This window comes from Oenanthe melanoleuca, chromosome 14 (genome assembly GCF_029582105.1).
Source record: "Oenanthe melanoleuca isolate GR-GAL-2019-014 chromosome 14, OMel1.0, whole genome shotgun sequence".
Taxonomy (NCBI): domain Eukaryota; kingdom Metazoa; phylum Chordata; class Aves; order Passeriformes; family Muscicapidae; genus Oenanthe; species Oenanthe melanoleuca.
Window position 1 is genome coordinate 7,335,683 of NC_079348.1, and position 27,553 is coordinate 7,363,235.

General features: G+C 49.2%; 1 protein-coding gene across 1 annotated transcript in view; it reads right to left on the reverse strand.

The window, feature by feature from the left end:
* The window catches only part of CACNA1H (calcium voltage-gated channel subunit alpha1 H), a 113,576-nt gene that overhangs the window by 28,122 nt on the left and 57,901 nt on the right, over nt 1–27,553 (reverse strand). Inside the window, exons 9-23 of the mRNA XM_056503497.1 lie at nt 23,074–23,225; nt 21,638–21,823; nt 20,332–20,449; nt 18,750–18,905; nt 15,679–15,769; nt 13,384–13,592; nt 11,116–11,538; nt 10,369–10,469; nt 9,891–10,014; nt 9,704–9,772; nt 9,410–9,594; nt 6,812–6,938; nt 6,374–6,499; nt 5,174–5,263; nt 4,268–4,460 (exon numbers count right to left, since the gene is read on the reverse strand). Of these exons, the coding sequence (XP_056359472.1) occupies nt 4,268–4,460; nt 5,174–5,263; nt 6,374–6,499; nt 6,812–6,938; nt 9,410–9,594; nt 9,704–9,772; nt 9,891–10,014; nt 10,369–10,469; nt 11,116–11,538; nt 13,384–13,592; nt 15,679–15,769; nt 18,750–18,905; nt 20,332–20,449; nt 21,638–21,823; nt 23,074–23,225 (2,350 nt within the window). The remainder of the gene's footprint in view (nt 1–4,267; nt 4,461–5,173; nt 5,264–6,373; nt 6,500–6,811; nt 6,939–9,409; nt 9,595–9,703; nt 9,773–9,890; nt 10,015–10,368; nt 10,470–11,115; nt 11,539–13,383; nt 13,593–15,678; nt 15,770–18,749; nt 18,906–20,331; nt 20,450–21,637; nt 21,824–23,073; nt 23,226–27,553) is intronic.

Below are 27,553 nucleotides of genomic sequence, written 5' to 3' on the forward strand. Positions count from 1 at the left end.
ATCCCAGCCATTCCTCTCCCTGCTTTTAGATGCTGCCTAATACTTGAATCTCACCTCCCTGCAGAGTATTTCAGCTTTGCCTGTGGTTCTGCTGACATGGAAATTAATGAAGCCCTGTCCCCTGGCTTAAAAGCATTTTTATCTGGCATTACAATTCCCAGCTCCAGCTCCTCCATTACAATGCTCTGCATGAAACATTAGAAAGCCCTAATGGGGTTATTCATGCCTGGAACAGAGCAGCTCTGTACCTGCAGCTGCCTGGAAAAAACAAGCAGCAGGGCTTGAGAATTCCATGCTTGGAAACTCTGAACACTCAGGGATGCAGCACCCAAAGTTGTAGTTCCAGCTCAAGTGATTCTGCTGGATACAGAAAGGCTTTGTGGCACTGACAGGATGTTTAAATTGAAATATCAGCATGTGCCAGCCTCTAGAGAAAGGTTTGCAGTCACTGCTTTGAAAGTCACCTCTGCTGGGGCTTCAAATTTTGCCTTGTCCATCCACAATTCCCAGCTCTGGTGGGAAAAGCCTCGGAGGGAGGAACAGATTTGTGGCCACTCTCCTCTCATAGAAATCAGGAAAAAGTATTTCTGAATTCTCAGTTTTTGGGGTCTTTCTGAAGGGACACCACTGAAAGGCACTCTGCTCCCAGCTGGAGCTGTGATTTCCAGCTTTTCCAGCTTTTCCTGCTCTGCACTCAGCCCCCAGTGTCACCCAGACCCTCTCGCAGCCTTTGAAGTCTCCAGAGCTGACCTGACACAGCAGATCCAGGAGGGCTGGGTTTGGCCCTGGATCCCACAGGCAGAGCAGATCAAGCTGATCCACGTGTTTTTAATCAAAACCTTCAATCTGGGGAGGCTGGTTTGGTCTGTGTCTTCTGAGAAGCTCATTAAAAGGCTGAGAGCAGCAGGATTGTTAAATTACACTTGGATATAATGGATAGAGCAGGGACAGTGTGAGGAAAAATATTCTAGTTTATCTTGAATTTTTTTTCTTTTCACATAAAAAAGTTCACTGAGCAGTTCTGCCTTTAAAACCACATCAAATGCATTTCTCAGTGTCCTCACCCCCTGCCCTCTGCTCTCCTTGAGCAGAGTGAAGCTGCTGCTGATCCCTTCAGCAAAGTGGCCCTCAGATGGGAAAGAAGAAATGTTTTGGAAAGATCTGAGGTGGTGGCAGCAGAGGACTGGGCTCAGAGGGACCTTCCCTGAAAAATCAACCCAAAGCAGGTGATGATTCCCCATCCCACCTGAGAAGGAGCTGGGTCCTGCTGCAGGGCTGTGTTCTCCATGGAGCAATCCCTCTGCCAGCCCCAAATCCTGGATCCAGCCTGGGATTGGTACCCAGATCACCCAGCTCAGGTTTAACCCATTCCAGAGCTGTATTTTCCACAGAACAATCCCTCTGCCAGACTCCAAATCCTGGATCCAGCCTGGGAATCAAATCCTGGGACCCAGATCACCCAGCTGAGGTTTATCCAATTCCATGGAGCCAACTCCTTCACCAGGCTTCAAATCCTGGATCCAGCCTGGGACTGGCACCCAGGATCACCCAGCTGAGGTTTATCCAATTCCATGGAGCCAACCCCTTCACCAGGCTTCAAATCCTGGATCCAGCCTGGGACTGGCACCCAGGATCACCCAGCTGAGGTTTAACCCATTCCAGGGCTGTATTTTCCACAGAACAATTCCTCTGCCAGGTCCCAAATCCTGGATCCAGCCTGGGACTGGCACCCAGAACAGCCAGCTCAGGTTCAACCCATTCCCAGCCCCAAGCCCAGCCTGCTCCAGCTCCATGGTGCATTTTTGTGTGTGCAGGTAGGGACAGATCCCCCAGCCCTCAATCCCCAGGGGACATCACAGACAGGGGACAGGACACACAGACAAGGTGCCAGGCAGACAGCAAGCCCAGAGGGTGCCTTTGTGACCAAGGCTGGATTTTCCTCCTGTTAAAACACAAATTCTTCCTCCTCTCCTGCTCTGTCCTGTGCTGGGAATGCTGACTGAGTTAAAAGCAGAGGTCTCTGTCAGCATTCCCACACTCCTCCCTCCTCTCCTGGGGTGACCAGGCTCCCTCCTGCTGCTCCCCAGGGGTGACACAGAGTGCTGGACACATGGAAGCGGTGGAAGGGACACATGGAAGCAGAGGAAGCTGCCAGCTGCTGTCACCATGCAGATCCCCCAGCTCCACGAGCACACACACACTGCCCACAGGCACAGCTCACATCTTTCTGAGTCTGCCATGGTTTTTTTTTTACATCAAATCACCCAGGAGGTTCAAACCCACTCCCAATGGAAACAAAAAAAAGAATCCCTTGAAATGGAAACAGCGACTTCCCAAATGTGTAGCAGATATTTGGGTTCAGCTCGTGAACAGCTCCAGCTTGGATGCCAAGCTGTCCTTGCAGGTAGAGCCAGACACTTCCAGGGAACCTTCTGGAAACCCAGCACATGGCCAAATGTCTCATTCCTCAGCTGCTCTATTGGCTTGATCCCCTTCCAGAAATCTGTCCTCCTCCCTGTGTGCTCTCCATGAAATGTTACAACCCTCATCTGTGCAATGGCTGGTCTGAAATAGCTCCTTGGAGGTGGTGGATAAAGAGGGACAATGTCACAGTGTCCATCACTTTGACAGGGACTGGCTCTTTCTGGTGTCTGAGCTGTGCTGTCACAGCCAGGCTTTAATAAGATTTATTTCCTAATCAAGGACTGAGCTGTGCCTCCATACCTGTGCCCCTGTTTTCTCTAAGGATGCTTAAAATTGCCTTTTTTTTATTTTTTTTAATTTCATATAAACTTTCGAGTTTTATCTGAATGTCTTTTAGGTCAGCACATTGGGGTAGAAGCTGCACAAGGAGGACCCCTGGGACCCTAAAACTGATTCTCCTCCCTGTGCTGGAAATGCTGCCTTCAGTATTTCCACCCTCAGACTCACAAAGCAAAATGGGAAAAGGGGAAGGAAATTGCATTTGAACTCTTGGAAATCTCTGGAGAGACTCAGTGTCTGAGCTGGATTTCATTTTGAGCCAGGCACTGAACTCACAACTGGCTAAAATCAAATGGGCCTGGCCCTCCCTGTGGTGTCATTAAGGTCCTGTGGGGACAGCAGTGGCACCACTTAGTGCTGAGGTGTCCCCTGGCTCTAACAAGGAGCAGCAGAGGAGCAGGAGAGGGGCTGCAGGGATGCAGGGAATGGGATGGGGTTCCTCCCAGCACTGTGCCTGTTTCTCCAGCTGGAAATGGATAATCCATGGCCTGATGTGTGGGACACAAGCAATTTGTCCCACCAATATTTGCTCCTCCCGGGAGATGACACAGCTAGGCAGAGTCACAGCACTGCTGTGAGCAAACAGGGCCAGAAAAGCTCAGCCTTACCCCTGACTAAGCTCAGCTTTGATCTCAGTGGCCAAGCCAGGTTTGCTCACTCCTCAAAAATGCCTGGCAGGCTCTCCCTGCTCCCTGAAACCTCTGGGGCTGCTCTCCTGGCAGTTTTCCTGGAAATACCCACTCTGTGCTGGTTGAACAGGTTTGGGACAGGAAAGGAGCACAGGCTCAGGTGGGTTTGGGGTTTGATGGTCCCTATTAGACCCACTGAGAAGGGAATTTTGGTTAAAGGCTTCTTTTGGCTAATGGCCCTGCCCCTGGCCAGAGTTCCAAGGACAAAACGAGTCCCAGGACTGAGTCCCAGCCTGGAGTGGGACGAGCATCTCTTGTCATGGACATCTTCCCAAGAGGAATTTTTGGGAATTGCAGTCCCACCCCGGGGCTGCCCTGCTGTCCCCAGGCCGTGGCTCTGTCCATGCCCCCATGCAGTGTGTGTGGCATGCGGGGCCATGCTCCATGATCCCAAACAGCATCACCCCTGTTTTATCTGAGGCAAGAAATCCCAAAACCAGCCCCATCAACCACCCTCAGCCGCAGGCGGCGCGTTAAGGCACAGGGGAGCCTCGGAGTGGCCTCCAGGCACGGGGGAAGCAGGAAAACTGCTCACCCCTGTGTCCCTCAGTGCTTGGGACAGAGAGGACTCTGCTGGAGGGGGATTTGCTCCCCAGCCAGGTGAGCAGGTGACAATCCCCACCACCAAGGCGTCACCAGCCCGAGCCTTAGGGCACCGCCAGAGAGACAACAAAGCAACGCAACCTCCTGAACGCCAACAAAAAAACCCCAAACAAACCAACCCACAAATGAAATCTTGCTTTGGGAGCAGGCAGGGCTCAGAAAGATTTTGGTTTGTAAGGCACTCTACCGACCAGACAGGTACATCTCCTTACTCCTGCGCTTTTTCTCCAGGCGCCGCAGCCGCTTCTCCTCGCGGCGCCGCGCCTCCTCCGCCTCCTGGTGCTGCCGGCACTTGTGGAAGTTCTCCACCACCACCCCCACGAACATGTTGAGCACAAAGAAGCTGACGATGAGCAGGAAGGAGATGAAGTAGAGCAGCATCCAAGGGTTGTGGTTCTGGACGGGCTGGAGGAGGGAGAAATGAGGGAGAAGTGGTTTAAGGTGGGTTAAATCAGTTTTTTGCTGCAACAAGTTGTGTGAGGAGGAGGAGAGGACTGGGAGGAGGTTTTTCCCAAAGTATTTTCCTCTCACCTTCTCACTGACTAAAATTTTACAGTTTGGTGAAAAACACACCCAAAACTGCCTTACAAGATTTAATTATTTTGGCATTTATTTCACACAGCTTCAGATAAATCTCAGTGGATGAGCATCATCCCACCAGCAAGATTATTTTAGCTAAAGATAGGCTCCAGATTTTTAATTTTTCAGATGTGGGCTCCTGCTTAATGTTTCTCAGTTGTTAGCAGATCTTCAGAAGTGGGGAAAATAAAGTCCAAAGCGTTACTGTGGCTCTGGGTGGGTCCTACTCATGCGAGACTCGACTTCCCACGGAAAACGCCACGGAACTCCCCAACTCAATGCCTTTCCCACAGCATTCCTGGTGGTTTCCCATCCTCAAGTACCCTCATTCTAATTCATTCTACATCCTCTGATGTAGGACACATCAGAGCTTGTCCTACATGGGAAGCAGCCCAACTCCAAAAAATGGAAAACTGGCAGCTCAATAGGACCTTGAGGAGGTTCTACAGCTCTGCTCATTCCTGGGATTTCAAAAAGCCCAGAGTGCCCAGGGCTGGGGCTGGAGAGGGGAGCACAGCTGGGCTCTGCAGGACAGGTACCTGCTGGTCAATGCCCACGGCGTCCAGCCCGTCGTACATGATGTTCACCCAGCCATCCTTGGAGGAGAGCACAAACAGGGACATCAGGGCCTGGAAAACAGACACAAAGGGTTGGTTGTTGGATCCCAGAAATCTGGGTTTTTTTGAGCTTTCTGTGCTTTCTGGCACTGACCCCCCAGGAGAACACTGCTTTTGTCTTGAGGCCTTGGAGAAGGCTTCCAAAATTGAGTGATAAAATCACTGGTGTGTAGTTAAATAGAAGTGTGTGATTTCACATGGTGAAGGGTTGTAAATTTTAAATTTTTATAATATAATAATCGGTATGGGACAAGATGGAGGATTTTGGGTGCTGCCTCCTTTTGGTCATCTTCTTCCTCTTCTTCATGATTTCAGGCAGCTTTTGTTTGGACAGTTAGTGCTGCACTGTGGGTCACAGGAGTTTGGTTATTGGGTCAAAAGTATAAATAATATAGGTGTTAATAATCTATTGGACTGTTTAGCTTTAAAAAACCTTGTAGCTAGCTAAATTCACCTCCATTTTACTCGCTTTTAGCTGGTAGCTAGAAGTGTTGCAGAACTCTCTGTACTTCAGATAAGATTTAATAAACAACCAATCCCAAACACGAGAAAATTTGTCTCCTTCGTGTTTTTTAATCCTGGCTCTGAGTGAAGACAGAAGAAAATGAAGACAAGTCACTAATTAAATGGTGCAAACACCACCCTTTACAGCTGTTCTTGCCTTTCAGTCCCCAGAGAAGGAACTCCCAACCCCTCCTATGGCCTGGCCTGCTTTTCAGCCATTATAAAGCACATTATTTTCTTCAGCTGCAAACAGAACAGCAACAAATCAAGAGAATAAAAGGGGCAGTTGAGGGATTGCATCCCAAAGCAGTGGCTTTAGGATAACACTCCTAAAACCAAGGAATTGTACAACCATAGCAAGAGATCAAGAGTTGATCTGATCCATTTTTACACATTTAGGGTAAAAGACAGAGATTTCCAGATAAAGTCACAGAATGACCAAGAATGGAAAAGGCCTCAAAGATCACCGAGTGCAAGTATTAACCTACTGATAGACGACTGCAGCATCAATTTTGGAAACTTCCTATGATAGAGGCTCCACATCCTCCTGAAGGCACCCATTTCTGGTGCTCATCCATGAAAAGCTGGCACAGAAAATCCCTGCAGGGAGGACTTTACCTGCCCCAAATTGTCGAAGTTGTACTTCCTCCGGACCCATTTGTAGTGAGCGTTGGTGCAGTCTGCCTTCGTGGTGATGTTTTTGACATCAAGGCCATCACAGTAGTAGAACTTGCCTTTAAAAAGCTGCATTTGAGAACACAAATTAAAAAAAAAAAAAAAAAAACCAGCTTTGAAAAGTCTGTTCTGTGATTTATCTTTCATTCCTTTAGTAGAGTTCATCAGGGAGGTCTGTCTGTTCTCCTAATCCTGAGATCCTTGCTGGGAGCTGCTGCCAACCCCACCCTGGATCATTTCTCCTAATGCCTGGCTTTTCTTCCCAATCTGAAATCTCCCTTTGGAGGCATTTCAGCTCATTATTTCCACCTCAACCCCAGCGGGTGAGAAAAGCAGCTTCTCTTTTGCAGCAGTCACTCACAGGGGAGGGAAATACTCTACCTGGACCCCTAAAATCCCAAAAATAATGAAGAAAGCACAGCAGATGAGAACAATATTCCCAATAGGCCTCAAGGAGGAGATCAAGGTTTCCACCACCAGCTTCAGACCTGGGGCTCTGCTGATGACTCTGGAAAAAATGATAACAAAACTTTTAATTTTTATCCATGTCCTGCTGTCACCCTGCTGGTTCTCTGCTCTCTGAGGCTGGCACGACCCTCCTCCACCTGCAGGCAGGGACTTTTTTCAGACAACCAGAACATTCCCAATCACCTCAGATGGAATTCAGACAGTGACAGCTGGGCAGAGCGAGGAGGGGACACTCCCCACGGGCAGGATGGTTGAAGTCAGTGAGTCAGGGGTCTCTCTGAGTTCTTCAGAGAGAAATCAGAGTGCAGGGATTGAATCAAAGCCTTTGGATGGATTGAAGTACATTAAGCTACTCACACATAAAGTAGAGGTGGAAGTTTAAGTTTTAGGACAAGTGAGTGAGTCAGTAAGTAAGTTTTAGTATGAACTCTAATGCTTTTTCTAAGTGAAAGGTTTCAAATGCCAGAGTAGCAGTGTGAGTTCTAGTGAAGGTTGAAAAACAAACTAATGTTTTCAGTGAATGCTCTAGGAATGTAGTTTTGGACAGTGCTTAAACATAATAGCTGGTGCTTTTTGCTTTTTGCTACTGCTTTTTGCTTTTGCTTTGCTTTGCTCTCTCATGTCATCATCAACACCCAAGAAAAAGTCAGGAGCTGTCACACCAACATCAGCTTCCCAGGACCCTGACAGGAGCAGCTTCTGCTTCTATTTGGGACTTTATACTAAAACTAAGCATGAACTTTGATGTCTGTGACTGTGCCTTTTGAGACTGAGGTGCTTCTGCAATAAATAACCTTTTAGCAACTATTAACTGCTTTGCTCATTTAAAAAAAATAACCCAACAAAGTTGTTGTCCAAAGCACCAGAAGTATTAATATCACATTTGGTGCCCGTGTCTCCACTGCAGGAGTGTGACCTCCAGGCTCTGACCCCAGCACAGGGACACAGGCAGGACCCTCCTTCCTCTCACAGCACGTGAGCAGCTTCCCAGAGGGCCTGGAGAGCACATCTGCTGCTCTCTCTGCACTAGTGGCCATGACAACTTTCCAAACAGAGTAATTCCAATTTGTTCCCTAATTAGTTTCTGCACTGGCTCTTAGCTTACAGGAGCCTGTGATCAACAACTCCTCAGCCAAAGGGTCAGTCCTGCTGGGAAGCAGATTCCTGGTGTGCTTTGAGGCAGGTTTTGGGTGTTAGGAAGAGCAGGAGTGTTGCTTTCCTGGAGGAGAGCCTGGGGAATACCCTGCCCTCCTCTGGGGATGTGGGAGTGGAACCAGCCCAAGCCAAGCCTTCCTGGGAAGGGCCAGGTGGGAGATTTTGCCTGAAGAACATCAAAGTTGGTTTTTAGGATGGTCTTGTAGAGGGTGAGTCCTTGCAGGGAGCTGCAGCTCCCACGGACAATGATGCCTTGTGCCTGCCAAGCCCAGAGAAAAGAGTTTTGTGCTGCAGCATTTCCACAGGGTCTTGTTTGAGAGAAATCATGTGGAGACTGAACTGCACCTCCAAAGTGTTAGGAATGGTCCCTGGAGCCATCCTGTGCTCAGTGAGGCCGTGGTGAGAGGTGATGAATTCCTTTCTATTCATAGGATCTGGCCTAGTTATTCCCAAAGACCAATTCCCTCTTTCCCCCTTCCCTTTCCTCATGAATTGCCCGTGCCCTGAATTCTGTTCCCACCTCTGTGGGTCACACAGGGTGACTTTTCCAGGGTGTCCTGGGGGGCCAGCACTGCCAGGGGACCCTGGTGCCAGCAGCAGAACAGTGAGAAGCCAGAAACACTGATTTCCTTGTCACTAAGGTGACAGGGAGAACAAAGAGCTGTTGTTCCTGTGTTCTCTTCCTATCTCTCTCACAAGCACGGCTTTGTCCCAGAAAGTTTCCAGGTTTTTGGAGGTGACTGTCTCACTCCCCTGAAATTTCAGAAGAAAAAGGCTCCAGTTTCTTGCTAAGCAGGATGAAACCAGAACAGGAGCTGATCCAAATCCCACCCCACAAGCATTATCCCTCCTTATTACATGATCATAACCAAAGTCCAAATTATCTTTACTCCTGCTCTCAAATACTGGAAGCTCTGCCCTCCTGTGCCTCGCTGAGGGAGGAGCTGCTTTGCAGGGATGTTTGGCAGGGTCAGGAGAACAGGGAAGGATGCTGCAGCTTGTCAAATCCTCATCAGCACCTGCTCAACTGCAAATCCCTCTTTGCTGGGGAATGCCTGCGAGGCTGTGCAGATGAAGAAGGAGCCAGAGTGATTGGGAAGGGCTGATAAAATTGCAGTGTGGAGGAGGCTCTGACTGCACTCGCTCTGGATTATGACAACACCTCTCACTCCAAACCCCCGCCGCACATATCCAAGCTGCAGAAGATGAATTGGAATTCATTTCACTGTTTCCAAACAGTTCTCACCGAGTTTAGAGATCCCCAAAGATGTTTCTACCCGTGTTGTATTTCAGTTTTCTGTGTTATTAAACAAGACCTTGTGCATTTCCCAAACTCTCTGATTTATCAGCGCGTACCGGAGCGGTCTCAGGGTGCGCAGAAGCCTCAACACACGAAGCACTCCCAGGATTTTGGCTCCTCCTGCCGATGCCATGGACACAATGATGTCAATGATGGATACAAAGACCAGGACTCCATCCAGGATGTTCCAGCTGCTCTGCAGGTACGCGTTCTCCCCAGAGAAAAAGCCAAGAGCTACCACCTGCAGCCAGGAGAAGGAAGACATTGAAATCTTCACCTGGATCCTAACTCTGGTACAGTCTGGTCTTTGCCAGAATTTGCTCTGGGCCATGGGATGAAGCTCTAATTACCTTAACCATCATTTCAGCAACGAAGATGGCAGTGAAGATGTAATTAGAGACACTTAGGAATATCCTTTCCTGGAAAACACAGAACAACAAAGAGAGATGAGTTAGAAACCCAACATTTATCTTGCAGGGTCTGGCCCTGAGGAGATGAAGATCTGGCTTGGGGGTGGAGGAAGGAAATGCCTCTCACCGTGCTCAGGGGGTCGATGTCTGGTCTCTCCAAAGCTATGGTGATGCAGTTGAGGAAGATAAAGACCAGCACCACGTGGTCAAACATTTTGTGGGCAATGACCTTCTGGCACATCATTCGGAACCTGGAGAAAGGTGGGAAAACAGATCCTTCAAAAGTTTGGGTCAGGAATAGGCTCTTCCCAAAACCCTTCTGCTGATGTGCCACCAGCACCAGCCCAGGTGGTGAGGCAGCATCTCCACAGGCTTTGGCCGTGAATATCATTAATTATTAATTATTACTAATGTTGGCTAAACCACTGATAGCAATGGGGTGAACCACACAGTTCTGCCCACACTGAACTGAAAACTTTACCTCAAAATCAGGAACTGGATTTCTAAAACTCTGAAGGATTTTTCCCAAGGGGAGATTCACCAGGAATGCAATATTCCATTACCTCAAACACCTGCTGGGCTGGAATTTCACTGGAATTTCTTACCTGTTCTGTGGGGAAAACAAGTAGAGGGACCAGTCCTCGTGAGTCTTGCACCACTGGGGTTTGTAGGGATCCAGGGCTGCGCGGATCCGGTAGCAATAACTCTGGATAAAAAAAGAAGGAACACCTTTTCTTCCTCTTTTATTTTCCTGCCTCTTCAACTTTCACAGTGTTTTTGTGGAAGGAGGGGACAGTAAATGGCTTTTAGTTGTGGGTAGTCACAGCTTTTGGGACAGAGCTGTGGTGGTCATTCTCACTTTTGTCCAAGAAAATAAGGAGGAAAGAGGAGGAAAAAGGGAAGAGACGGACAGGACAAAGCAAGACTTCTGGGAAGACGCCATTTTGAGATAAAGAATTGTGTCAAACCCAAAAAGGCCTCAAGCAACCAAAAAGTTAAGTGGAAAACATTTCTCTTTAGGCTTTCAAGCTTTCCTGACACCAAGCAGCTCCTATGAGTAAAGCCATTCACCTGTTATGTCTGCAGCTCATTTTTGGAGGCATCCTGGGCCAGGAGGACAATCCTGATCAGCCCAGAAATGAGGCATTTTTGGAAACAAATGGAAGATTTACCTCCTGGGCCACACAGCAATGTCACAGCCCACAAAAGACCTCTTAAAAAAGGGATCTTTGAGGAAGTAAAGACCCATTCCCAACTTCGAGGCGGTAACACATTCCCACACCAGATTCCCATCCATCCTTCCACAGATGGCAAAACCACTTAAAGCATGAAAAACTCCCGCAAGCACTCACATCGTCCATGTCATCCTCATAGTCCAGGGTGTCCTCCTTGTGGCCATCCACCCTGAGGAAGAACTCGGCGCCGGGGCCGTGGCCCATCTTGCCGTTGCAGTCGTGGAAGTCGGCGGGCAGCAGAGCGGCGGGGCCGAGCGCCGAGGGCACGCGCAGCAGCTCGGGCAGCTCCTGGGAGCCGCGGCAGTCCAGGGAGTCGGCGCGGCGCGGCAGCGAGGGCCGGCTGAGCGTGCTGGACTTGGCGTCGTCAGAGTCGTCGTCCGTGCTGCCCTTCCCCTCTCCCGACAGCAGCGATTCCCGTTCTCCCGACTGGCTCTTCTTCTTGAGGCTGGGCGCCCTGCCCAGGCTGTTCCAGCTCGAGCGGCGGCTGCCCCAGTTGCTGCTGCTGCCCCAGTTGGCGCAGGGCGAGCTGCGGAGGCTGGACTGGGAAGGGAAGGCAGGCATGGGATTAGACTTAGAGATCCCCAAAGATCTCTACTCATGTTGTATTTCAGTTTTGTATCTACTTTGCTCTTTTTTTTTGTTCTTTCTACTTTGTTTCTACTTCTTTTGTTTCTACCCATGTTGCATTTCAGTTTTTCGTGTTATTAAGCAAGACCTTGCTTAAATGAGGTTGTTTGCAGGAGGAAGAGCAAAAGGTTTGGGGTGTTTTGCCCAGGTTGGTGAAAGTCATGGCCTTCCCTATCCTGCTTTTCGGTTGCAGCCTTAAGATGGGAGCAAGGCCAAGGTCTTGGACCACCCCTGGAGCACAGCCATCAACCCTCTGTCCTGGTGGCTCCTTGGCAACACCAACTCTCCATAAAAATGAACACAAAGACATCAATAAGTGGCATTTTTCCGAGCTCACGTTCACATGGTTTCAGCTCACAACTTCCCTGCCTTCCAAAGGGAACCTGAGAGCCTGTTGGGAACTGCACCCATACTTCCATTACTTTCCTTACGTTTGCTGCGTGAGGAAGTGGAGTGAAAGTTTCTCCTCCACAAATTTCAGGTACCAGGCTGAGAGAGAGCTTAAGTCAGCACAGAAAAGCCAGGAGGAAAACCCTCTTTTCCCTCCATGGCTTCCTGCCAGCACAAACCAAGGCAAACTGCCTTCCTCCTTCTCCTCCTCCTCAGTGCTGGCCAGCTCTCCCCTGCCTGCTTCATCTGCCTCTGGCTGCCGGCTCTGCCACGCTCCCTGAGAAGGGATTGGAAGGATGAACATCCCTCTCAGCAGCTCGCAATGCCATGAAAGCCCAAGGCAAACAGCAGTCAGCTCTGTTTTCTTTTCAAAGGCATGAGGTTGACTAAGCAGCTTAGCAAGGGGGGTGGTGGCTGCGAGGTGCTTTCACGGTCTGCTGCCTTGATCTGAACATGATCTCGCAGTTATGGAGCAGAGGGGTGGGATGGATGAACAGCAGCAGAAATCCACTCTGCCTGCTGCCTCTGCTCCCTGTGTGCTCAGAGCTGCCCTCCCACTCCCTGCTGCAGGCACTGCTGCCACAGCAGCAGCTCCAGCCATGTCCTGCTGCAATCCTGGCATCAGGTGAGCGGCACAACCTCTTAAGGGGCCTTGGGGAACTCAGTGCCTTCCAAAGGAATAATGGGATTACAGAATGGCTTGGCTTGGAAGGAACCTTGAAGACCATCTCGTGCCATCTCCTCATTCCAAACCCCCTCATCCCTTGTTCCCTGATTTCCAGTGGGGCTGCAGGACCGTAACCTCAAGGGAAAATGCTTCACCCCCTGACACAATGTAAATTCAAGATCCAACCCTAAAACACCAGGGGGAAGCAGGTCTCATCCTCACAGAACCCCTGACAGCTTCTCCAAGATATCCCAAATGGCCGGTGTGGTTGGGAAAGGCTCCTGCTCCTCCCCTGAGGGGAACTGGGCTTGTTAAGGTTGTGGCTTTCCAGTGAGGTGGTTTGGCAAGGGCCTCCAAGAGGCACCAGGCAGGAAAACGCTGGATCCTGCTACATCCCTGTTTTCCCTTTCCATGGACTTACTGTCCTTGCCTGTTCTGTTATCACTGCCTGCCCCAGCTCTGTTCTCCTCCTGCCTTTCTACACATTTCCACCTCCATCACCCTCCTTTTCATTTTCCATTGTCCCAAATATCTCACATGACCCTAAGCTGAGCTCAGCCAGTGCTGATCACTCCAAACTTGTGGAATCAACCCCTGTAAGGGCCATTCCCTTGATCCTGGTGGGTCCCTTCCCCCCCAGAACATCCCACGACCCCGTGCTCTGTGCCACCGAGGGGGAGCTGTTGGCCACAAGAACCTACCAAGGACTTCTGGTCGTAGCCCGTGGGGTCCAGCGAGGCGTTGCTGCCTCTCCTCGAGTCCCCGAGGGCGTGCAGGGAGTCCAGGTGTGGGGAGCACTTCGGGGTGGGCATCGGGGTGGCCGCCGTGCGCATGATGATGGGCGGGGGCATGGCCCCCCTGCCCTCCAGGTGCCCGTTGGGGGTGACAGCCAGCGAGTACATCTTCATCTCTGCATGCAAGGGGACAGAGGACACCACGTCAGGGGACACTGCTCCTGGGGAGCTCCAGGAACTCTGCTGAGTGGAGCTGTGGGCAGTAAGATCCTCCCACGGCGTTGAAAGGCGAACGCCACGACCTCTTAAGGGGTCTTGGGGAACTCAGTGCCCTCCAAAGGAATTGTGAAATTATGGAATGGCTTGGCAGAGACCTTGAAGATTTTACCCATCCCATCCCATCCCATCCCATCCCATCCCATCCCATCCCATCCCATCCCATCCCATCCCATCCCATCCCATCCCATCCCATCCCATCGATCCCATCCCCACTAGATTGGGTTTCTCCAAACCCCTGGAGCCTTGAGCACTTCCAGGAAGTTTTGCTCTCTGTTCACTGGGATTTAGAGAGTGGAACTGGAGTTTTGGGGCTGGCAGAGAATTTCCAGGCTGAATTCCACCTAGGGATTTCACCTCCTGTCCGTGCCACTCAGAGCTGCACGGGGATTTTTAGGATTTTGTGATGTGCCTGAAGTTCACCCATGGGGAGGCACTCAGCAAACATTGGGGACAGGAAATGGAAGTTGCTTTTACCCACCCACAACAGTAATCTAATGGCACAGCACTGTGGCAATCCCCAAAATCAGCTATTTTAGCTGTATGGCAAGAACAGGCTGCAAAACCCAATATTTGCACTGAACCAAACCAGACCCAACACCTCCAGCCCTCTGATAGAATCAAAGGCTGGTTTTAAACCCCAGACTAGAGCTGAACTAAGTCCTGTTTTACTGGGCTGAGTGGGCTCTGGTTTTATATCAGAAATCAATTGATATTTCAGAATCAACCTTGAGGAGGGGGAAGGATCAGAAGGGAAGCAGCTCAGATGTGCAGGGAGAAATCCAAGCCAGTGCCTTACCCCTGCTCTGTTTGTTCCACTGGGGGCTCTTGCAATAAAATCTGCTTTAATTGGGTCTGTTCAGCTGCTGGTTTGTGCACAAATCCCTGATCTGCACCCCAGAAATCCACACTGGCATTCACCTTGAGGGTGGAAATTTCAGGTAAAATTTCCTACTCTGCCATTCACATCCCTGCTGCCCCTGTGTTACACACCAAGAGCTCTGCACTGGAATTGTTGAAACCTTTTTGCTGTTGAGTCACCACACTGGACACAATCAGTCCTGGACTTGGAGCACATTCAGCTCTGTTTTCTATCTCTGTGTCACCAGAGCAGAGGTGACAGTATTTATTTCCCCCGGAAATCTCTCCTTATCTGAAGCTGGTGCAGATTTGCTCCTGTGGGCTCCTTCCCAACCATTTGCAAGGGACATTTGATCTCTTGGTGTTGGGGATTTGCTGCTTCACCTCCAGCCTGAGCAGCTCCATCACCTCCCTGTGATCCAGCTCTGCCTCAGCTTCCCCAACAAATGATTCTGCCCCTTCCTCACTGGATTCCCTCTGCTCCCTTCAATCAGCATTTCCTTGGCTGAAACAAATCCTGGTTTAGAAGCATTTGGAGGGATCCTAACAGAGCCCAGGCTGGGAATTAAAGGATGAAGGAACTGAAGTGGCTCCTGTTTACCATCATTCACTGTTAAAATGTGTGATCCCTTTTTGTCACCCCTCTGGCTGCAAACTGAAGGCTGTCACCTCCAATTCCATGTTTTTGGTACACCAGAGCAGTGTGGGCCTTCCCTCAGACCGGCTGCCAGACCCTCCCGGAACACAAATGAGCAGCAACATTTTCCATCCATCAAACCTCACCCAAATGCATTTTGTGTGGGAAACCAAAAGGAACAGATGAGAACATGATTGATTGGAAAAGCTGCCGAGAAGTGGGGTGAGAACATTGCTGTCAGCACAGCACTCTGTGCTAATGGTGCAGGAGGAAGGAGGAGACACAGCTAAAAATTCTTGGGGACGTTTAAATTAGAAAAACATCTGTCTAAAGGAAATATCAGTGCTCATTTAGCATCCCCTACACTTTGCAGAGCTGCTCTGGTGACTTTACAATCAGATTAATTGCCAAATAAACTGGATTCTTCCATTATGGGAGCAGAGCTATAGATCCCAAATTCCCAGGACAATGCAGCCACAAAACCCCACCTGTTGCTCTGAGGTCTTTCAGCTTCTCAAACTCGTCCTCAAAGTTGGCAGATGTCTTGTCCTCATCTGTGTCTGACCTGTTGGCATCTCCCTGCAGAGAGGAGGAGGGCAATTAGCAGACCCAGTTCATTAGGATTCCTCAGCAGCTCAGAGCTCCCTCTGCTCCCCTGGGAATGATCCCAGGCAGGTCCCTTTTCCCTGTTTTCACTCATTTGGACAGAAAGGACAATGCTGTGGTTGTCACCATGTCCCTGCCATGCTGCTGTGCTTTCTACACTGCTCCAGGCTCCTGGAGCAGCAAATGCCAAGGGAAAACATCACAGAGCAGCTGGAATTGCAGGAATGACTGCAAACCTGGCATGGTGGGGCTCCTTGTCTGCTCCCTCCCTGATCCCAGCTGAAAGTACTCGGGGTTGGATGTCAAAGGATGTCAGAGGGTTTTAATTCTGTGTTTGACAGCACTTTAAAATTGAGTTAGATCTCAAAACCCTGATTTGCTTTCTCCATGCTGGCTAGGAACAAATTGTTTTGGGAAATCTCTTGGCAACCTGAGGCAGAGGGAATGAGGCCAGTTTGCCTGGCAGCCCTGCAGCATCTCAGGACAGGGAACAGCCACCCTCACCCTGCCTTTCCTCCTGGAAGTCCAGCTCCTTTTCCCTTTTGTACAAATCTGCAAGCAGAAAGGATCAGCTTGGGCCAAACTGATCCTCAAGTTCTCCTTGCTGGGGGAGGGATTCCAGCAGAATGTCAGCAGGACTCTGGCTGGATTGCTCAGGACTGCAGAGATCTGTGCAAATTGATGGCAAACTGCTGGATTAAAGAGCTGATCCCAGAAAAAGGAGCACAGTTCCTTGCCTGGTGCCTGAACAAATCCCCACAGCTCCCAGAGACACGGTGCTGAAGTGGCAATGAGCTTCATTTTGCCTGTGATTTATTGCAAAGTGCTGCAGCCAGGATGAGTGAAAGGCTCAAGCTCCCTGATTCATCTTTGTTTCCGAGCAGAAACACCAGACAGAGCAGATGAAAGATCTGCACAATTTTGGAAGGTTTGCCTGCTCTCCCAGAGCAGCTCTAGGGGAGATTTCAACATGACATGGGAATGGTGTAAGCACAAATATGCAATTATGGCCCTGTTTGAAGTCTGGCTACTTGTACTAAGCACAAATGTACTAAAAATGGGTTTGTGGCCATTTCTAGGAAACTCCTGGCAAACTTGCTCCAGATCAGGAGCTGGGATCAGGCTGAGAGTGTGTGTTGTTGTTCACAGGACAATTTTCAGTGTCCTTGCTGAAGCCCTGCTCATGGTTCTGAGTTGATAGCAGCTCTCAGCTGCACAGATCCCCCAGGAGTCCCTCTCTGGATAAATAAAACAAACACCTGAGCAAATGGAGGAGAAATTCTCCTCAGTGATCCTGTGACTTCTCAGAACAGCCTCTGTCAGAGGGCAAAGAGGTCAAAACAAGAATTCTGCCCCATTCCCAGCAGAGCAGCAGAGCCAGGGATGACAAAAGCAAACCCAGCTCCGCTGAGAATTTGTCTTTGCAACTGAATTTGTTGCAGCCAGAGCAACCTAAGTTTGCAGGAAAATTCCTTGCTCATGGCAGGAGGTTGGAACCAGAACTTTAAAGTCACTTCCAACACAAAGCATTCCAGGATTCCATGATTTCTCAGTGCAGGGCTTGAGAGGAGCCCTGGCAGCTGAGAAGGGTTTTGTGTAATACCTCACCCCCAGACAAGTGACAAGCCCACAGGCCTGGTGTCAGGATTGATAATAAATGGGAGTGGAGAGCAAAATGTGCCCTGCAAATGCCATGCCTGTGGTTGCTGGAATTGGGGTGAATAATCCAGAAAAAGCAGATTACACAGATTTAAATCATGGTCTGTAACAGCTCTGAGAGGAGCCATTAGGGCTGAGTAGGGAAACCACAACTTGTCTGGAGGTGCAATCAGGCACTCAGAGAGCTCTGCCCAGCCCTGGCTGCACATCAGCGCGAGGTTCAACCTCCCAGAGGGCAGGGGAGGAACAGGAGCTGCTCCCTGAAAAGATCCCTGTGAGCAGAGGAAACTTCCTTCCCCCTTAAAGCATCGTCCTAAAGATCTGAGAATTTAATGTCAGGAGCCTGGAAACAGTTTTGGACAGCTGTGCCCCTGGCCTTAAATATTCAAGAAGGGACAGAGTCCTGTGGAAAGGACAGGACTCAGAGCCAGATCTCATCCTGGCTGGAATATGTGGAATCACAAAATAGAGAGCTGTGCACAGCATGGCTTCATGGGGGGAAAGTCCTGCTCAGCATCCCTGATTTCCTTCTAGGACAAGGTAACCACCCCTTATCAAGGGGAGCCAGTTGATTTAATCTTTTTGGATTTTACTAAAACTTTTGGATATATTGAAAGCCTGAGTTCCATCACATAGAAGCACAAACCATGGGAGATTTGGTGAGTAAAATTAATCCTAAATTATTTCTTCTAAATCACACAGCAGACTGTGTAGGAGATCAAAGTCCTGGTCCCTTAATTCCCATTCCACATCCAGTAGGCTTTAACTGCAAAGATTCATCCAGAAGAGCTTCATGTGCCCAGCACAGATAATCTGCACCCCTTAAATTGAAATTTAAATTTAGGGCTGTAAAGACTGATCCAGAAGAGCTTCATGTGCCAGCAAAGATAATCTGCACCCCTTTAATTAATATTTAGGGCTGCAAAGATTGATTCAGAAGAGCTTCATGTACTCAGCACAGATCATCTGCACCCCTTAAATTGAAATTTAAATTTAGGGCTGTAAGGATTGATCCAGAATAGCTTCACATGCCCAGCACAGATCATCTGAACTCCTTAGATTTAAATTTAGGGTTGTAAAGATTGATCCACAAGAGCTTCACATGCCCAGCACAGACCATCTGCACCCCTCAAATTTAAATTTAGGATTGCAAAGATTGATTCAGAAGAGCTTCACATGCCCAATACAGATAATGTGCACCCCTTAAATTGCAATTTAGGGCTGACTGCATGGGTGGATGTTTCCCTTGACATGAATTATCCCCACATGTGTGTGCCAGCTCTCTCCCCCTCACCTCTGCCTGGAATCCTTCCACCAGGATGGCCACCAGGAGGTTGAAGAGCACATAATTGCCAAAGGTCATCAGGGCCACGAAGTAGAGGGCAGCCCAGGAGGAGGTGGAGGCCATCCCGTTGTACAGCACCACGTTCCAGTCCTCCTGCGTGAGGATCTGCAGGGAGAGGGATGGGGAACAGCCTCAGCTCCTCCTGCTCAGCTGAAATCCTGCCATCCCCCCTCTCCTGACCTTTCCTGAGCAAAAGCACTGGCAGGTCCCGTGGGATGAGACAGCAGGAATTGTCTTTGTTTAGCTCTTTGTGTGTGAGTCCACATCACCTTGTAGAAATTTGCCTTTATTTAGATCTTTGCACCTCTGCTGGCCAAACCTCCCTCCCTGCAGGCAGGTCTGGCACTCCCCTGCCCAGAGAGGACAGTTTAGATCCAAGATATCCCAAAGTGAAGGATGCACTGTCCTAATCCCATTATTTCCTGGAGATGTTGCCTCCTTTGATAACCATCAGGAGATAACAGACCTGAGGCCACAGATCTTGTCTCCTTTCAGGCTGCTCTTTAGAAGGCAGCTGGAGCTGAAGGGAAGGGTAAAGGATGGGATATTTAATGAGATAAATGACATTGGGTGGCTCCAGAACCTCAGGGAGGTTGTTTCCTTTCCTGTAAAAAAATACCCATCACTGCAAAGCTTTGCTCTGAGGGATCTCCCTCAGGGATTTCTACTCTCCAGCTTCAAAAATCCTGGAGGCTTTAGAAAAATGGATGACAGGCTCATGTTCCACATTAATTCCTGCAGTGAAAATGGCCTCAAACCCCCTGAATCAAGGTGGCTTTGGGGACAGGAGTGCTGCACTGAGTCATGCTGCTCAATAACCTTCCTGGGACACAGGACTGAGCCTTTGTGCTCTGTGCCAGCTGCTTTTCCCAAGGGATTGGGAGGAGAAATGCAGCAATCCATGAGTTGGGAAGGGAAAAATGGGAGGCTGGGGCTGATTTGTCCATGTTTCTTTGTAAGAATTTATATCCCCAGTGAGGGCTCTGGACTGATTTCCACCTTGAGTGATGCTACTCTGCCTTTAGAAATTTATTTACACTTGTTGCACTCAGATTCTAAAGCCTGAGCTTTGAAACATGAAAGTCTGATCTTTATAGTGAAAACATCCTTGAACCAGCAGCTGATTCCACTGTTGTGGAATCTGTCAGGAATTTCAGGCACAAACCAGAACTTGGCTGCAGAGGAAATACAACTTTTTATATCAAGGCTTCCCCAGCTCCCCCAGCTGTGATTTGTGAGGAGATTTGTCACTCCCAGTTACACAGAATTGTTTGCAAAGGGAATCTTTGGGGCAGTGAAGGAGACAGAGATCTGCAGAGTAGGAGCAGGATGGGCAGCAAAAAGGAAAATAAGAGTGGATGCCCTCCTTTGAGTGATAAGAGAGATAGACAGTCCTGATTTTGAATAGATTTCTTTTCCATCAGGGCTTTCAGACCCAGAAACAGCATCTCTGACACCTCCCAGAAGAGTTTTGTGGAATAAAAACTCCTCATGTTCCCCCTTAAAACATCCCTGAGGAGAGAGAGCTTACCTGGAACACGGTCACAATGGCCCAAAGTAAGGAATCAAAATTCTTCCTGTCTGGAACTGTGTCTCCCGTGTCGGTTTTCAGGCTGAACTTGCATCCGAAAAGGTGCATGCCAAGGATGCTGAGTGGGGAAAGAGGGAGAGGGAAGAAGCACGTGGGTGAAATGTGGCTGCAGGGAGGATTGTGGGGGTTTTATGGATACATTCCCACTCCCAGTGGAGCTTTTCTGACCCTGGAATTCGGTTCTCCTGCCTCACGTTTCATTCCAGTTGTCTGCACTGAAGGAAAATCAAGGTTCTCCTTTGGAAAAATGACAAACCATGTTGCCAGCTCCCCAGTTACCAAGCAGAGGATCCTGAGGGACATTAGAGGGTCAAACAGACAGAACTCCTGGAATCTGCACAACCTCCATCCCAAATCTAACACTGGTATGGTGCAGTCAGTGACAGGCACAGCTCAGGAGCCTCTGAGGGGCAAATATTGCCCGTTTGCATCCTTCACTCAGCTCTGGAATGATGGTGTTCCACAAAAACAGGCTGGAAAGGGATCAATATCCCGCTGTGAGCACTCCCGCCACTTGGGTGACTGTCTTAGATTGGAATGCAAGATGGGACCAGCAGTAAGTGTTCTATCACCAGCTGTTAAACCAGGGGGAGCAGAGTTCTTTATCTCCTCCAGGACCCATCCTCCCTCCAGGAGATATCTCCTGTTAATGGCCATCGAATCCCAGTGCATGACTGATAAAATTACATCATCCCACTGGGAGATGCTCCACCCAGGGGGAGGAGCCAAATATTTCCTGGATAAAAACTGAGATTTGGAACATCAGAGAAGCCTTTTCCACTGGATTCCAGAGGGAAGCCAGACCTTTCCACATCATCTCTGGACCTTCAGAGGAAACTGCTTCAGCTGAACCACATCTGCCTCTGCAAGAGGATGCAGCCACCATTTAATGGGACTGTGCCAACACCCTGACTGACTGACGGGGTGTCAGCTTGGATTCTGACTCAGTGTTGTTTTTTTTTTGGTATTACTGCATTTTCATTTTAATTTTCCTAAAAATTTCATTTTAATTTAATTTCCATTACTGCGTTTTCATTTTAATTTCCCTAAAAAAAAAGAACCGTTATTCCTATTCCCATATCTTTGCCTGAGAGCTCCTTAATTTCAAAATTACAATAATTTAGAGGGAAGGAGTTTAAATTTTCAATTTCAAGAGAGCCTCCTGCCTTCCTTAGCAGACACCTGCCTTTCAAACCGAGGCAGCGGCGCGTCCCTAACCCCAGAACGCCTCGAGGAGGGGAAATACCTGAAGATGAAGATGAAGAGCATGAGCAGCATGCAGAAGGTGGCCACGTTGTCCATGGTCTTCATGAGCACCACGAGCTGGCGGCGCAGGGCGGGCATGAAGCGCACGAGCTTCAGCACGCGCAGCAGGCGGAAGGTGCGCAGCACGGACAGGCCCCCGTCCGACTGCCCGATGATCTCCCAGACACTGCGGGGACACGGGGACAGCGCTGGCACCGCCACTCTGCTCCCTGCAGGAATCCCCCCCTTTTCCTGCTCTCTTCCTGCTCTTTTCCTGCTCTTTTCCTGCTCCTGGAAAAGCAGCTTTGCGCCCCAGCTGTGTTGTTGCGCCTCTCGTGGCGCAGCTCATCTCCTTTATTGGTTTTGGGGTGAATTCCCTCCTTAATTCCATCCTTAATTCCCCCTCTCTTTTTTTTTTTTTTTTTTCCTGGGGTTCTCCATGTCTGCACCACTACAGGAGTGTGGATCACAATTTTGCCTCAGAAATATGAATTCCTATGATATAGGGATATCAGCACAGCTCTGTTCATTAAAACAAAGCATTTTTCTTCCAGCGTCTCTTAAGAGAATCAGGGGGACAAAAAAACCACTTCAGGTCAGTAGGATCAATAGTTTTCTGTCTCTTGAGGTATTTATTTCCCTTTAGAACATCCAGAGGGATGTTTTGGGGGTGCTGGTTTGATCAGGCCATAGAATGACCTTTGTTCAGAACTTTGAACCTTGTCTGGATCAGAGGGATGTGCCAAGGGCGTTCTCCTGGTTCACATCTCTGTGTCCCTGGAATTCCTTGCCCCAAATTACTGATTGAGGGGTAATCAGAAAGGATCCCAATGCTGGGGTGTGGCTGGGGCACCCCAGTTTAGGCTGGAACGGTGTCCTCTGGGGAGCACAGCTAAACAGGGCCCTCCCTTCCCCTCCTGCTTGCCCAGTTCCAGCAGAGCTGGGATAATTTGGGAGAGGGACACTGCTGGGATTGGGACATTCCCAGTACCCCTTTCCCAGGACCAGCCACACTGCATTTGAATGGAAAACACACCCCTGTGCCAGATGTGTGGCATAAATAGATTTTCCTCTCCATCTGCCAGGTCAGTTTACTTTGGACAGCCCTCCTAAGGAGAGGAATCCAAAAGCCCAACACAATTACAGCACATCCCAGCTCTGGATTAACATATGGAATCACAGAATCACTGGGCTGGAAGAGACTTTTAAGATCATCAAGTCCAACCCAGCCCCAACACCTCAACTAACCCACAGCACCAGTGCCACATCCAATCTTTTTAAAAACACATCCAGGGATGGTGACTCCACCACCTCTCCAGGCAGACAATTCCAGTGCTTAATCACTCTTTCTGCAAAAAACCTTTTCTAACATCCAACCTTGATTTCCCTCGCCATCCCTGACCCCTGTCCCACTCCCCAACGAGGACCAGCAGTGACCTGATGATCACGATGATCCCGTCGAAGATGTTGTAGGGGTTCTTGATGTAGCCAAAGATTCCGAAGGCCAGGAGTTTCAGGAGCATCTCCAGAGCAAACATGCTGGTGAAGACGATGTTGCTGATCTCCAAGGCGTTGGTCAGCTCGTCTGGCTATGGGCAGAAAAGCAATGTGGTCAGAGAAAATGGAATGTTCCTCCTGCAGGGATTTGTGCTCCTGCTGGAAAGCCATGGAGAAAAAGAAATGTCTGAGGGAATAGCAGATAAACCTCCTGGAGTTTGTACAACCCCTGTGAGTTGTGCTGGAATCACAGGATCCCAGCCCAGTTCTGGAGCAGCCTGGAGAACAACTGTGCCCAACCCAAAATAATTCAAGATAAGCAAAGGAGAGGGCTTGCTTAGTATTCCAAGACAGAATTATCCTGCCTGGATTCACATGGATCACTCTGCTTTTACTGCACTGACTCCAGCAGAACTTCATGGATGCTGCTACATCCAAAGCAGGAGCACTGGTTTGGATATAGGAATATCACAGCTCTATTCATTAAAACAAAGTATTTTTCTTCCAGACATCTCCAAAGAGCATTAGAGGAAAAAAAGTACACATAAAGTCAGCGGGATCAATAGTTTTATGTCTCAAAGTACTTATCTCCCTTTGGGAATTGCCCCCCAAAACGATCTTTCCTAAAACCAGCAGATTTTAAGCGACAGCAGCGTGGCTCTGAGTGCCAGGTTTGCTTTCAGGATCTCTGAGTTTCTCTGGATGTACAAGATTTTAATGGAGCTGAAATCCAAGATTTTTTTTTTCCATGCCCCTCCTGTATCCCAGCACCACATTCCCTCTGGCTCCAACCTTGTTTCCAGACATTCCATTCCTTTCCTGGGAAGTGCAGCAAAGCCTGCCCTGCCTCCCACACGTGGCAGGGAAAATGGGAAAAGGTGGGATTGGGATCGATTCACTCACTGGAGCTGCTCCTTCCAACAGCACCTGGCTCTGCAATGAGCATTTCTAGTTCCAGGCTGCTCTTTGTGAGGCAAAATGAGTATTTTTCATTTCCTTTTCCTCAGTGTAATAACATTGTCTGGGAAAAGGTGTGATTTTCATATCTGACTCATCTCCTGGACTGATAATAATTTCCTTTATTCATCATCCCTCGTTAGGGGGGTAAGAACTGGCAGGTTTTTGGGGATGTTGTTGCACTATTTGGGGCTCTAAAGGAGAAACCACTGTAACACCATCACACTGAACTCCACACTCAGCAAATCCAACCCTTGGCAGTGGAAGGAGAGGGTGAAAGAGTTAACTGGGGCTGGGGAAGAGCCCACACATCCCCTCCAGCCGTGGGCTGCTAATGAGCCATCATTCACTGCTAAATTACTCCCTGCAATCGTCTGTCTGCTGCTCAACCGTTCATCCAGGGGGAAGAGCACTCAGAGCTCCTGGTTCTAATCCATAAACTCGAATTGCCATGGGATACTGGGAGAAGCACTGGGAAATTCCCAGTTCTTTCCTCTCCAGCCAGGGCCCGGATCCCTCACATCAGGCAGAGCTCATCCATCCTATTCCTTTCCCTCACAGTGCCAAAACAACCTGGGGAGAAGAGTAAAAACTTCATCAGAGGCTCAGGGCTGCTCTGGGATGGAATTCAACCAGCTCTCCACAGAGACTGATCCTAAAATAGCCCTGCAGGCTCCCAGGCTGTCCCTCTCCAAGCCACAGTGGTGACAGGACATGGTGCTGGCAGCGTCCCCGAGCTCTCTGTCAGGACCTGGCATGTTCAGGGTCCCCCCAGGCAGGGTTGGACGAGGGAATTCTTGACAAGGAGCAAAATAACTCATTAAAGTCTCTGAGTCCCTGCAGGCACAGACACAGAGCTCCTGGAACAGGGTGTTGGTGGCAGGCTGGGGCTGGGAAATTAATGGCAATCATCAGCAAGGAATGACACAGATTGTCAGGATCACTGGGGTTGGAAAAGACCTCCAGAACCATCGAGTCCAAGCTGGGCCTGATCCCCACCTAGTCCCCAGCTCAGAGCTCTGAGTGCCACATCCAGGAATTCCTTGGACACCTCCAGGGATGGGACTCCAAACCTCCCTGGGTAATTCCAATGCCTGGCCACCCTTTCCATGAAGAAATTCCTGCTGTTGTCCAGCCTGAGGCCTGGCACAGCCTGAGGCCATTTTCTCTCATCCTGGTGCTGACTGTCTTGGGGAAGAAGCCACCATCATTCTTGACAGGAATCTGCAGCTTGCTGGGGTTGTTCTGTTTTTCCTGCTGTTTCCCAGCACTTTTTTCCTGGGAACACAGAAATCCTGCCCACTGTTATTCCCAGAACCTCGTCCTCTCCACAGAGCAGCAGCCTTGTGCACTAAAGGTAAACCTAGTGTGGGGTTCTCCAAATTCCCCTTGCTGCTGCCAAGAGTTAGAATTTTATCATGAAAATTTGGCTTCCTGGTGGTCACTTCAAAATCTCTAATCCTGGAATGATGTGGGAATAGAAGCACAGAATCACTAAGGTTGGAAAAGACCTCAAAGTTCATCGAGTCCAACATGATAAAAGAGTCATCACCAAAAAAGTCACTGTTGAGTTTGAAAAGCTGAAAAACCCCAAAAACACCCTGAGGCAAAAAAAAAAAAAAAAGAATTTGTATATTGTTATTCCCTAAAATCCCGAGTTTTCTTAAGCAAACCCAGGATTCTCCTGTGGAGCACTGAGCCAGTCCTGAATTTATTTCCCAATTTCCTTTGACAATTTGTGCCCTTTTTGCTTTGTCTCCAGCGCCGTGACTTTTGCTTCCTGCTGAAATCCGGGAGAAAATCCGCAGTGATCTGTCAGGGAGGGGAGAGAGGCCACGAGGGACAAGGGACAGCAGAGGACAAGGAGGTGGCCTGGAACGTCAGCAGCTGTGCCCAGGAGCTGATCCAGCAGATTGGAGCACGGCAGGACGCCTGGGAAAGGCTGACGGACGGCTGACGCTGCAGAATCTCACCTCAGGGATCTCCATTATCCTTTTGGGATGGTGCTCAGAGCCAGGCAGCACCAATGTGATGACAGGGCCAGCTGTGAGCAGGGATGTTGGAGCAGGATCCTGCCGGGACCCGCCGGGCACGGACAAGGACGGATGGCCCTGAACGGCGGCCAAGCTCTGCTGGGAGCTTGGGGATTGTTGGAGTGGATGCTGAGGAGCAGATGAGGCAAACATCCAGTGCTCCAGCTTTCCAGTGTAATTACCTTCTCCTGACACCAACAGGAGCCTGGGAATCCGGGATATTTTTATGCCTTCTGAAACGGTTCGTTGCTCGCAGCGCAAATTTCCCGCTCGCTGATGAACGAAGATCCACGAGAAAGGTCAAGGAAGGGACACCCAAGATGGATTTGGCCATGCCCTGGAGTCAGCCACTAGGAGCCACTGTTGTTTTTTGTCCCAATCAAAGCCAATCCCAGAGCAGGATTTTTTTTTTTTTCCAGGAGTCTTTTTCTCCGGGTGAAACAAACTGTCGATTTTCTGAAAACAAAGCTTTTCATGGCGAGGATGATTTCCATCCAAGTTTCTGGCTGGGAGAAAACGAAATTGCAACAACACTTTCAAATTGCTGCAATGTCTCGTTTTGACCTTCTCAGAACTGGAAACTTCAGGCTTTTGGCTCAAGCAGTGGCTCTGTCATGAAATTCAGCTCGGATTGGGATATGTAACAAAGCTTGGCAGAAAAATGAGGCACTTCCAGGAGAGTTGCTCCAAAGTGGAGGTTTTGCTTTTTGCCAATTTTTTCTGAAGCCTCAACGACGCTGGCAGGGAAAATACCTGCCCACCACTGGGCTCCAAGCTGCATCAGGAAAAAATTCCTTTTCCAACCACAAAGAGGGAGAGCACGAACCCCCTGCAGCTTTGGGGATCTTTTGCTGCTGCAATTATCGACCTTTACATCAGTCCAGGATTCCAGAGCCAAAAGGTGACCACGTGGAATTGCAGAAGGATCCCAAAATGCCAAGGTATCCCCAGAATATGGGAGAAGACTGGAAATGGTGGCATGAGCATCCTCCAGTCTGGATGTGGAGGCTGCAATGGGAATGGCCATGCTGGAAACTGTCACCAAAAATGAGCACACCAAAAAATTCAGATTTGAGTCTAAATTTCAGAATTTCAGATTTAAATCATCCTTGGACTGCAGGATTAAGTTTCCTGCTATTCAAGGGAAAGGCAGGAACTGTGTGGGATCAGCTTGCAAGATTTCAGCATCCTTGAGTTTAAATAAGAGCAAGCCTTGACTGCAGGCAAAACACGTCCCCCTCTGCCCATTTCTAAGGCCATATTTATGCTGCAGAATATTCCAGCCATTCCAAACTATGTTTTTATTAGGGACAAACCTCAAACAGTTCATTCCAAGTTCAGATAAACAGACCAAAAAAATCCTTTCCTAAATAGTTTAGGTCTGAAAACCTCGGAAGCCCTTGCTGAGAATCTGCCACTTGTGGTTTTAG